The sequence below is a fragment of the Sceloporus undulatus genome, chromosome 3 (genome assembly GCF_019175285.1).
Source record: "Sceloporus undulatus isolate JIND9_A2432 ecotype Alabama chromosome 3, SceUnd_v1.1, whole genome shotgun sequence".
In the NCBI taxonomy this organism is placed as follows: Eukaryota; Metazoa; Chordata; class Lepidosauria; order Squamata; family Phrynosomatidae; genus Sceloporus; species Sceloporus undulatus.
The window spans coordinates 55,857,501-55,870,030 of NC_056524.1; the positions used below are offsets into that span (position 1 = coordinate 55,857,501).

At 39.2% G+C, this 12,530-nt stretch overlaps 1 protein-coding gene across 14 annotated transcripts in view; it reads right to left on the reverse strand.

Moving 5' to 3' along the window:
• The window catches only part of ROBO2 (roundabout guidance receptor 2), a 1,416,559-nt gene that overhangs the window by 528,146 nt on the left and 875,883 nt on the right, over window positions 1-12,530 (reverse strand). For all 14 annotated transcript variants that reach the window (XM_042456971.1, XM_042456981.1, XM_042456970.1 and 11 more), the window contains one exon: window positions 9,494-9,820. In XM_042456971.1, the coding sequence (XP_042312905.1) occupies window positions 9,494-9,820 (327 nt within the window). The remainder of the gene's footprint in view (window positions 1-9,493; window positions 9,821-12,530) is intronic.

Consider the following 12,530-nt stretch of genomic DNA (forward strand, 5'->3'; position numbering starts at 1 on the left):
CCCCCCCAACTTTTGACCCCATTTTAGAGGGTCAGAAAGTAGTCTTATACGCCGGAAAATATGGTACTTAACTGGGAATAAGTCAAATTGATCAGTAAGTGTCTTAATTCTGAATAAAGTTACACTACCATCAACTTAGCCAAAACTGAAGAATGCTTAGAACTGTATTCCAGCAACATCTGGGGGACTATGCGATTCCTACCCTGGTTGTAAAATAGCAGTTTTATTTATTAGCCTATGTGCAACTGTTGTCATGTCCACATCACACAGTGGCACATACTTTAAAAGCAAAATTCAACACCATAGATATGCAACAATGGCAAGTGGGCCAACATTCTGCTTTGCGATGCTGTGGATGCTGCAGAGACTGCCCAAAATGCCAAACACAAGCAAAGCAAAACCAGAAGTGGCTGGAAGTCCATTTCTGGTTTTTAAAAAGTACCAATTTTTTCCGTTGCCCCTACATCATCCCGATGCTTGGTCATGACCAAGCAACCTCAAATCAATCAACCGGAGTGTTGATTGAGGTTTTCAGATCCAGATCTTATGCTTCGGGCCAACCCTACCCTTTGTGCTGTTTGTTAATAAAGTTGTGGCCTTTTCCTCCAATTTTGTGTTGTTGTCTTATTGGGCAGCTTCCTTCCCACAGCAAACTGCTATTGTAAGGCATTCATGAATATGGTTATCTTCCTCCATGGGCCATACTGTTGGCTACTCTACTGAGAAGGTGCTGTTTCTTCATTGTTTACAGACCTTTTTCAGCTAGAAATAAGAAAATGTTTATCTCTACCAACTAGCAGAATGTACACAATTTCAAGAAAAAATTTCACAGCATTTAGTTCTAACTACATTTTTATTCTCTTTAATCAATACTTTTAGAGGAATCTTATTATACAGTCTGTATGTCTAATTTGTACACAGTTACAAACTAGATGAACATGAAACAGGATTAGACATATTGTGTGATAACAAGTGGGTTATATTGTAGCAATGTTCTTGTCAAGGACTATGCTCTCTTACTATTGCATCAATTTGCTTTCAATTTTAAAGAAAGCAGAATCATTATGTTTGGACAATGGTCCAAAGCTTGCTATTTCAGCAATCTGTGACCTATTAATAATGCAGGAGCATTTTCTTCCTCTAAATGAAATCACTACAAGTGGAAACCCTGAAAGATAATAGCCAAATTCAGCCTTCAGTTACAGGATACAGTCTCTCTTCTGGTTCTCTTGATGAATTAAAAAATTATGGCATTTTGGGGTTTGGGTGTTGTTGTTTTTAGTAACATCAATGAAAATCCTCTTTCTTTAGAAGATGATAACGGTTGCTTTTTAAAAAATTAATACTAGGAAGAACCATAGTAAAGTCCGGCTAATAAGCGACTAGTGTTTTATTTCAGAAGAAAGGAGGGGGGAAATGATCAGTTTCTTCATGGCTTTTGACCTCTGAACCACAACCTCCTAGCCACTAAAGCATTCAACACCTCATTTAATCTCTTCTCACTACCCTGGCAGAACACCAAAAAAAGAAAAGAAAAATAAATAATCTGGGGACTTCATCAATTTTTCATGAATTTTCATTTAGACCAGAGCCCCTCTTACAGTGGTCGATAGATCAAGCTGCTGTCTTATATTTAACACCTGGGGCTACAGCTGCTGTGACCATCTTCGCCTGGATCAGAGGCAGTTTCAGCCAGCATTATGACTTACATGCTCTAGATCTACTTTCCAAGCAGAGACCTCATACTCAAAACTGAAATCCTATCTATGTACTTCATCCAAGATGTGTCTCATGATAATTTCCACTGGTCAGCGGATCAGAGATTCAGGTATATCAATTTGCACTTGACACTGTGTCATAGATGGCATTTATTGTTTCTGATCCATTAAGACAGTTCAGTAGAGAATGCTACAAGTTTTAGAGATCATATTTTAAATAAAAGTAACATTTTACCTCAATATGAAAACCATATTCAACTAGACCTATATAGAAGTTTTAAAGAAAATAGGATTATCACAAGTGTAATTGGGCTACAAAGCTTTCTTTAAAAAAAGGAAAGTAAGTAATATTTCAAGAGGATATATATATATATAAATATATATATATATATATATGCGTGCAAAAAAAAACCCCGGCTATACAACAGGATTAAAGAGTTGTTGAAGGAGTCATTTGTGTGTGTGTGTGTGTGTGTGTTCAATTCACCTGTCACGGCAAACTCATCAATTTCATAGGGTTTTCTTAGGCCAAAAATACTTATTCCTTGCTCTGAAATATAGTCTGCAGCACCTGGTGTCATATATCTTGACAGCTACCTTTATCTTACTTTTATTCCACTTTTTATTTCTGGCTCTGGGTGTTTGGATTAGACACACTTGATTCTGCACACACACAAACAGTCCTTTGAAGAAGGCATAATTTTATGAACTGCAATGCACTGAAATGTTTTTTGGAGTCTGAAAACAGTCCTTAACAATGCATGTATGGGAGTTTAATCTCCCCCCCTTTTATTTTAAAGGACATTGCTCGCTTAGTAGAAAAGTGGGCAGCAAATAGGTCTCTAAGGAGACCTACACAGCTCTAATACAATCTAACTTTACACGGTCTAAGTTCAAGAAGCAAGTGCTACAGTGCGTTCTGAAGTACAGGTGCAATTATCCACTGAAACCAATTCACCCAAACTTTTCCCTTACTTATCCATGTAGCCAGTAAACATTCAGTTACAAAATATATATTTATAAAAGTTTACTACAGATCTGTATCCCAGATGTTGAACTGAACTGGAGAATAACTCTCTTTTCTAGTTCAAGTACAGAAATGTTCCATCTTTCAGCATTGTAGAGCATATGATTTTTCCCCCAAATCACTGCCTTGGTGTACTAATCACTATTTAGGTTTTCTTTGAAATGTTCTACCTAGTTTGCCATTCAGTTTGCTCCAAATTCAAAGTAACTCTTCCAATTTTTTTTATTGTCCAGAATTGCTTTCTTTCTTTTTGTTTTTTACTGTCCAGATTTAGTTCAAGTAAATATGATTTAAATAATAATAAAATATTTATTTATATCCCGCCTTTCCGCAGATCAAGGTGGCTTACAGTATAAAATGCAACAGTACAATAAAACCAACAAGGAAATTACCGTTAAAATAACAAGCACAGATTAAAATAACAATGTCCAGCTAGCTCGAGATAACAAAACAATAATAGTGAGGGGGGGAGGGGAGGCAGCATCGGGGACAGTTAGGGGAAAGCCTGTTGGAATAAAAAGGTTTTTAACCCCTTTTTAAACTGGTCAAGGGAGGTGGCCGAGCAGAGCTTGCCAGGAAGCGAGTTCCAGAGCTGAGGGTCCGAGGTGGAAAAGGCCATCTGTGTTGTTATAACATATTTCGCAACTGGAACTCTCAGTAATTGCTTCCCGGCAGATCTGAGTGTGCGGGGCGGATTGTATGGAGAGAGGCAGTCCTCCAAGTACCCTGGGCCCAAGCCATTTAGGGCTTTATAGGTAATAACCAACACCTTGTATTGGGCTCGGAAGCGAATAGGCAGCCAATGTAGATCTTTTAATACTGGTGTTATATGGCTGGCCCTGGAAGATCCAGTAACCAGTCTTGCTGCCATGTTCTGAACCAACTGTAGCTTCCGAGTGTGGTAAAAGGGTTGCCCCATGTAGAGTGCATTACAGAAATCCAATCGAGAGGTTACCAGAGCATGTACCACCGTTTCAAGGTTCCCACGGCTCAGGAAGGGTCGCAGCCGGCGTATCAGCCGAAGCTGATAACAGGTGCTTCTGACCGTCGCGCTCACCTGAGGTGTAAGGTGAAGCGACGAGTCCAGGAGCACCCCCAGACTGCAAACAGAGTCCTTCAAGGGGAGAGTGACCCAGTTCAGGACAAGTGGACAAACCTCCAATCCCGGACCGGGGGAACCTATCACGAGCACTTCCGTTTTCTCTGGATTCAGTCTGAGTCTGTTTTCCCTCATCCAGCCTATTACTGAGTCCAGACAGGCGTCTAGAGGAGAAATGCCATCCCTGGTCACTGCATCAGTCGGAGACACAGAGAAATATATTTGGGTGTCATCAGCGTACTGATAACACCGCGCCCCATGTCTCCGGATAATCTCTCCCAGCGGTTTCATGTAAATGTTAAATAGCATGGGAGACAGAATGGCTCCTTGAGGGACACCAGATGTAAGGGCCCTCTTATCGGAGCACACGTCCACCAGCTGCACCATCTGGAATCTACCCGAGAGGTGGGAACGGAACCACTGGAGTGCAGTGCCCCCGATTCCCAACTCCCTCAGGCGTTCCAGAAGGATACCATGGTCAATGGTATCGAAAGCCGCTGAGATGTCCAAGAGCACTAACAGGGACACGCTACCCCTGTCCATGCTCAGACGGAGATCATCGACCAGGGTGACCATGGCAGTCTCAACTCCATAGCCCGCCTGGAACCCGGTTTGAAATGGGTCTAGATAATCAGTATCTTCCAAGATCGATTGAAGCTGGATTGCAACTGCCCTCTCAATCACCTTCCCCAGGAAAGGCAATAGCGAAACAGGCCGATAATTATTATGCATCAGGGGTCAAGGGAGGGCTTTTTTATCAGCGGTTTTACAATGGCCAATTTTAAGCTGGATGGAAATTGCCCATCCCTGAATGATGTATTAATTATGCGGTGCAACATGGTAGTTACAACCGCACCCCCCTGAGCCGCTAGCCACGAGGGACAGGGATCGAGAGAGCAAGTTGTCTTCCTAACACTTCTAAGGATCTTGTCCACATCCTCGGTACTTACAGATTTGAATTAGCATGGCCTTTTCTGAATAAATTAAAGCCAAAGACTTAAGCAGATATTAACGTTAGGCTTTTATATCATTAGAGTTCAGACAAAAAACACTGGAATTTTATGATTACTGTTATTTTTTTCTTCTTCTGTATTTTATAGCAATTGACAGCTATTTTTTTTAAAAAAAGATTTCAACAACAATAATTTCGTCTCTGCATGATTCCAGCATTCTCCAAACAAGTATTTTTTTTTTACTTGATCATTCTATTCATTGCACAACAACTTCTGAGAACTTGATGCTTTTCAAGGAAAGTCATAAACTGTAGTATTTCAGGTCACACAAGGTGAAGAATAATTGTTCATGTCTGTTGTCCAGACATTTAAACTGAGTCATGACTAAAATTTTACAAACCTGGTATGACTTCAAAATTAGCATGTGATTATTACCATGCAGTCAGACTGCAATATATTAAGTGTGCAAGCAAATATCATTCTGTGTGTGTGTCACAGCTCCAATAATTTCAAACTGCATAGTATACTTTTCATACTATGATTTAAACTGCATACTGAGACAATCGATTGTTTCCATATGGTTCTTGCGGATCACAAACAATCCTGTCTTTAAACCACTGAATTCTGGTAAGAAAAAAGACTGTTTTTCTTCCAAAAATAACATCAAGCTTAATTTTAAGTAGAATGTGTCTTAAGGCCTTCTATTAATGATAATTTAGCAACAGTTTAATGGTTTTCTACAAAAGTGTGAGGAAAAAACAGAAGGACCTCCTCAAGGCACATTTTCTAATAATTCATTATTACTCCAGTGCCAATATGTCATTTAAGAAAACTTTGCCATTTTCTTCATGAAGGATGTTAAAGACCCTATGTTATATGCCCTTATTTGTACAAGATTGCATAAAATAAAACAAAAAGATATAACAATCAAGTGAATGAGAACTACGGGGCCATACAGACTGTCACTTTGTGCTGGCCTGTACGTGCAGTGAGTGTTGAGCATTCGCATGGTCCTCACTGCACCACCCAGGTGCCTTCTTGGTATGCGCCCATCCACACGGCATGTGCCAAATGGCACTGTGCACAAGGGGCAGCATGACACCACACCGCAGCACTTATGATGCCCCTTCCAGGAAGCTGCTAGGAGCAGCTTCTTTTTGATCCCTAGAGGGAGCAGATCGGTGCTGCTGCATGGGGCTGCTGCAGCACCGATCCGGGGCAAAGAGGGGCAGCATCCCACCACCCATCTATACTGTTCGTGTCTCATTGATAAGCTTAAGGTGAGAATATTTGCCATCAGTCTCAGGAGCAAAACAGATGGGCAGGAAAAAAATGGCTTGAAGCTGCCTTTTCGGATGCTGCATTGAAACCTCACCAACCACATCACCCACTGCCAAGACACATGTCATGACCACATGGTGCAGCTTCAAGCCACACCACTGGGTACCTTTTTCTTTTCTTTTTACTGTCCCCACCACCCCTGCACACCTTTGCAGCAGTGAATTGCAGGCGACTGCCATCCCATTGAATGGCCATCCCTGTGAACCTGCACACCTTAGCATGTGCAGCACTACACCAGGACATGGCATCAGAACAGAGGTGTGCCCACACAGATGCCAGCAAGGTTTAATCATACCTCCTTCACTCCATGCCCCCTCTTTGACTGTCTGTTTTGCATATGTTGTATTCATTTCCATGAGAGATATCACAGTTTCTCTTTTGGGCATTGCTATCCTCACCGCTTTGATACAGCAACTCTGTCCCTTTTGAATGTGCTCCTGAGATGGGACATTTACATGCACAATTAGGGTTAGGGTTTGGAAAGGATGCCACTTTACAGTCACCCTGACATCCAGCTCCTTTTTAGTCCAGTTTTTCTCCCCGTAGTGTAGCTTAGGTGCACTTTCCAGCTGGCTACAATGGATTCATCATCTAAATGCCCTGCCTCATAGCCAGCCAGAAACCTGCTTATTTTGACCATCTATTTCACCCCTCAGTTACAGTCGAATACCATTATACCATTAAATAAATTATGTTTCAGAAACAATACTCCCAAATTAACAATGTCAGTTAATCCAATACATTACTGACTTTATTGCACCTATAAATCTATAGCCAGTAAAGGTGAAAATTCTGTGTTCCTGCATTACTCAATATACTGTTGAGAATCTGTTACCCAGTTCATGCATACTACTTTCCATCCATTGCAAAAGTATCACATGAAAACCCAAAATACCATCTCCATTCAAAAGTTAAAATATAGCAAGGAATTCTGGATGCACTCTTGAGTTCAAATAAACCCAACTGAAATATAGGAAGGGAAAGGCTAGAAGAGAAAGCTGTACACCTCTGTAGTCAGGCATTTTCTATAACCCACATGCTACAATTATTTAATTATGTGAAGCTAGATAGAAAAGAACCACGAATGTGATCCACATATCCCTTGGATCCACATGCACATTGTTTTGTTCTGCTTATTCTACTTCTTGACAAATTTTTGCTTCCCTTGTCATGATCCTTGTGTAACATGCTGAGTTCTCCAGCAAAAAACACGGAGGGGGGGACCCACTGGAATCAAAGCTAGTATTACTGATAGAATCACTGTTTTAACTTGACTCCATCCATCTGAACAGAGCTTCTAACATAAACATACTCAGATTTCACTTAAAGAAACACAGAAATCACCTTAATTTGAAAAGCCTAGGACACTTCTTTTCAAAATCCAAGTAGCTGAACTGAAAACTTCAGACTAGGAAACTTCAAAGTCATAAAAACAGTAATACTGTATAATCTACTGTTGGGTACATGATAGCATTTGAGAAACTCTCTATAGATTTAGTATTGGATTTCATGTTCTCTGATCTTTCCTTTTTTTAAAAAAAACTGTCTATAGTAAAATCCACTTCTATTTTCCCCCTAAATGCTTTTTTTTTTTAAATTAAAATCTGACTTTCAGTTCATGCATGACCTATTACCAAGTCCAAAGGTTAAAAACTTAACTCAGAGATGTTCCACATATGAATACCCACAGCAATCAGTGAAGATCATAAATATTCGATATTAAGAAGTATAAACTTATTTTTTAAAGAACCAATTGATCAATCTCTCCATTCAGCATCACAGTTATTAACTTTTTTTTCCCCTTAGGCAAGGTAAGGCAACTTAGACAAGACCCAAAACCACTAAATAATTCTTAATGAATTAACACATACATCAATCATAAAAACTAGAGTGGGCCCTCAGTATCAGCAGAGGATCTGCCTCTCCTCCCGTAGATAGCAAAATCCATAGATGCTCAAGTTCCATGGTGGCATGGCCACATGGCTGTGCTACCACTGGAAAAATGGGACTTCATTTCATGCATTCTAACTCCCCTGCTTTTACCAGAAAGCTGGTGGCAAGGGACCTCTACCACCGCCACTGCTGCCACCACTTCCTCCCATTCCTTCTTCCTCCTCCTCGTCTGCAGCTTCCTCCCACCTCCCCTCCCCTCTTCCTCCACCTCAGCTTCTTCCTTCCTCCTCCTCCAGCCTTTTCCTCCCTCCTGCCTCCTTCACCCTCTTCTTCCTGCTCCTTCCTCCTCCTCTTCCTGCCTCTTCTTTCCTCCTCCTTCTATGCTGCCCCCTCATGGGCTTCCCATCCATGGTTGCTTAAATCTGCGGATGGCAAGTCCACAGATACGGTGGGCCCACTATAATTTAATCCTTACAAGCAAAAATATGGAAAATAGAAATGCTTTCCCAGATTAATGTTTTATACATAATTCTACAGAATCATTTTATCCAGTTAAATTATTCTTGATATATCATTTCTGATAACTTAGTGAAACAAACATGCTAGTAATGAAACAAACATGCACAAAATCTCTGATATACACCTTAGTTCCATCTCTTCTACTTTAAAATTAATGAAACATGTATTAAAATATTAATATAATATCATCAAAACAGACAATAATGAATATCACCATTGTCAACTAAAAGCTTTTACACAGGTTAGCTTAAAAACAAATAAAAATCTGTTTTTGTCCTAAAGTCACATGATTATTTCTCAGACTGATTACACCTGTAACCCAAAACATATCTACTCCAAACTAACACACCAAAATCCTACTATGTTGAATTAACCTTGTACATAAGCAAATTCACCCTGAAGGCTTTTCACACTTATCTGAGTTAACAGGTTTCTTCTAAGGCAACAGAAGTGGGTTATAGGCAGTTATCCAAAAATCTTACATGCCTTCAGTGTCATTTTTTAAAAGCCATTCCTTATGTAACTCTCCAATGTTTTTGCAGATACCTCAATAAAATCAGATAAATAGATAATATATTTATGCTGAGTGATATAAATTTAGTTGCAGCAAATCCAACGTTAACTGTATTTTCAAAAGAGAATAATACCTGAAGCAAAGAGGAAACAAGTGCTAATGCTACCACCAGCTAATAGCTAGTGCTAATCATGATTACCTGCAGAAAAAAGATGTATCTTAGTATGAATCATATATAATTCAAAATCATTGTACGAAACAAACTTGCATGGAGAAACTGAAACTGAAAAACACTATTACCTTTAAACAACTGTGTGTAGTTTATATGATAAAACTGGGAATATTTACTGGAAACTGTACTTTTCCTTCTTCTGAATCGAAACATCTGCTAAGTATTTGATGTGCTTGAGAAATGCATGCATTACTTACGTGCTACTTCCAGAGAAGCATTACGACTCACAGCTTCTCCCAGATAGTTCCTTGCAACACAAACATAACTTCCTTCATCTGGTTTACTCCTGCGTCCATGTACAATTCGTAGGAAAAATAAAGATCCGCTAGGGAGCAGCATGCGGTGTGAGCGAGGATCATCTTTGTCAGTCTCCACACGCTCTCCATCTTTGTACCACTCAATAGTGGGAGTTGGTCTTCCTTCAGCCTTGCAGTTCAACGTCGTTGGCTCCCCTTTAGAAACAATTACATCTGATGGATGCTCAACAATTCTTGGTGGAAAGTCTTCCTGACGAAGGCGAGATCCTAGTGTAAAATACAAGGGAAATCATAATCAGAAAGTTTTTTTAAAAAATAACCTAACATACTCAGTACAGTGCACCCGCTCCATACGCGGCCACGCCATACGTGGCTTCTGGTTTATGCAGAATCTACACTGCTGTTACTTCAATGGCGTGCATGCCCAGTGTATGCACATCACACCGCCATGAGCACGAGCCCCATTCACCTTAATGGGGCTTGAGTATAGGTGGAATTTGCCTTACGCGGGGGGGTGTCCATAACAGATCCCCCACCTAAGGCACGACACCACTGTATTATTCCACAATGCTTTAAAACACGTTCTTTATATTTTATGTTGTAGTCCTATCTTCCAATGAGGAGCAAAGCAGATGTACAGAATTATGTTTTGTAGTGCCCTTACCTAAAATGTCACATTTATACAGTTACACATCTTACAGCTCACCCAAGACCAGGTAGCTCTTTCTCGATATGATTTGGAACTAAAACAGACATTAGTTCAAAATAGCCAAAGTCACTTTATGCTGGGCAATTCATCTTTTATCAAACAGGAGCAAGCTTTTCTGATACTTTTGGAGAGACTGGAATAAATATTTTATCTTATTCATAGGTGATGTAGCTAACTATGCTAGAGGCAGCAGTGGCTTCACTCTTTCTTGTGTTAGAGGAAAAGCTTTGTCATGATTTAAGAAGAGATGGAGCTACAATAAGCAACAACCTGTTATCAGTTCTCCCAGTGTGTTAATCATGGCACTACATTATGATTGACATTGTTGCCAGCAGCATTTTGTTAACTTCTAGGGATGTTATTTGCGGGGGGGGGGGGGGACAAGCTGGGTACAAAATGGCTTTTTCTCACTACTTGCACCAGTTCAGTATCCTGATTATATTGTAGGATACTAATCACAAAGTATCCATAAACTTGACCCCTCAGTATTGTTCATACAAGCTGTTAAATAGGGGTGCAAAGAATATTCTTAAAAAATGTTTTTCAAGTGTTGGGAAACCCTGAGCATCTTAGCAGTTGATGACTTATTCTGTATGAAAAATGCACATGGGGGAAGGGTTCATTTTTCATTCCATATTTTAATTTTAGTTAAAAGCTTTTAAATGACTGTAAGAATCCATGTCAATCAATTCTCTTTCAATGAAAATATCTTCAATCTGTCTTAGCTGCCACCATAATTTATCTTGATAAAGATATATATGTTTGATACTACTAAAGGATCTGTCATTTTATTCCTAGCATCTATCTTTTCACATATCTAGGGAAGTTTATGTTTTATGAATATTTTTAAAACACACAAAAGGTCCATAAAATTTAATAATGAAAAGCATTTACTATCCTTTAAAAATGTATATTTAAATATAAGCCAGTTTTATACCAGCTGATATACAGAAGAGTAACTTCTCCTAGCCCAACTCCCCTGGTAACATGTCAGAAATATCATTCACCCATGTGCCAATGACTAGCAGAACTGCCCTTCATCTCCCTATGCAGGTGCTATCTGGCAAAGTAGGTTGTGGCAGTAGTGTCACAATTGTGATAGAGTACTGATTGTGACTATGGAACAATTACCTAGATTTACTCAACCATAACTGTTTCACAATTGTTCCTTAATCACAATTGTCACTACTTCCATCACACTAACTGCTCTCTACACAGACACACTTCATTTACTAGGCTTCAGCTACACGTGGAGAAGGAAGTCCCTTCTGTTGATGAATAGAGCCAAGGTGAATGATGTTGATGATGGAGCCAAGATGAATAAAGGTTTGAAGGTGTGGGTCAGGCCTTGAATAGCATTGAATAGTTAATTAAGCATACTTAATTAAGGCTGTATCCACACTGTGGAATCCTGGGATTTGTGAGGCACTAGAGCTCTCTGGAAGACCAGGCTGAATGCCTCAGCAAACTATAAATCCCAGGATTCCACAGGATGGAGCCTTGACAGTTAAACTGGTGTCAAACTGCTTTGTTTCTGCAGTGTGGAAGAGCTGTTAGTAGCTGATACAAAATACTGACCAAATATTTTAAACCGTGCATGTGGATTACAGAACAATCTCAGTATTTGCCCTTACATTCATTTTTCTTTAAATTCTATGATTGATAAGAAGAAGCATAAATTACTGTTACAGTCCTCCAAAATTTAATGCAGTTTCAGTGAATAAACAAAGAATTCCAATGTTAAATGCATGGAAACAGAAAACTTTGAATTACAGAGGAAGTACCTTCTTTTATCTTCTTTAAAACTATTTACTTTATAGACTTATGCAAGTATCGCTTGAATCTTGTATGATGGAACTCCAAATACTGTACTCTTTTTGTGTGTCTAGACTGGTTATACTATTTGCCCAAGTATTTTCAAAACTGAAACACATCAAGTGAAAATCTGGGCTTGTTCTGAGATCCATATGTACAAAATGGTTTGAGAATAATATAAACTGTAGATCACTGGGGGCAGAATGAAGCATATTCCCAATGTGTCAGTGCAGTGTAAATGTCTTGTGCTTTCCTCAGTTGATCTCAGTATTTTTAATGCAAAGAACACAATCAACATATTTACATTGACTAAACTAAGGCTATAATTAGTCCTTTATAACTTTCTGTAGTTTGCTAGGGATTTGATGAAAGCAAGCATCTTCTTGTATAAACATAATATTTAATAATAATAATAATAATAATAATAATAATAATAATAATAATAATAATAAT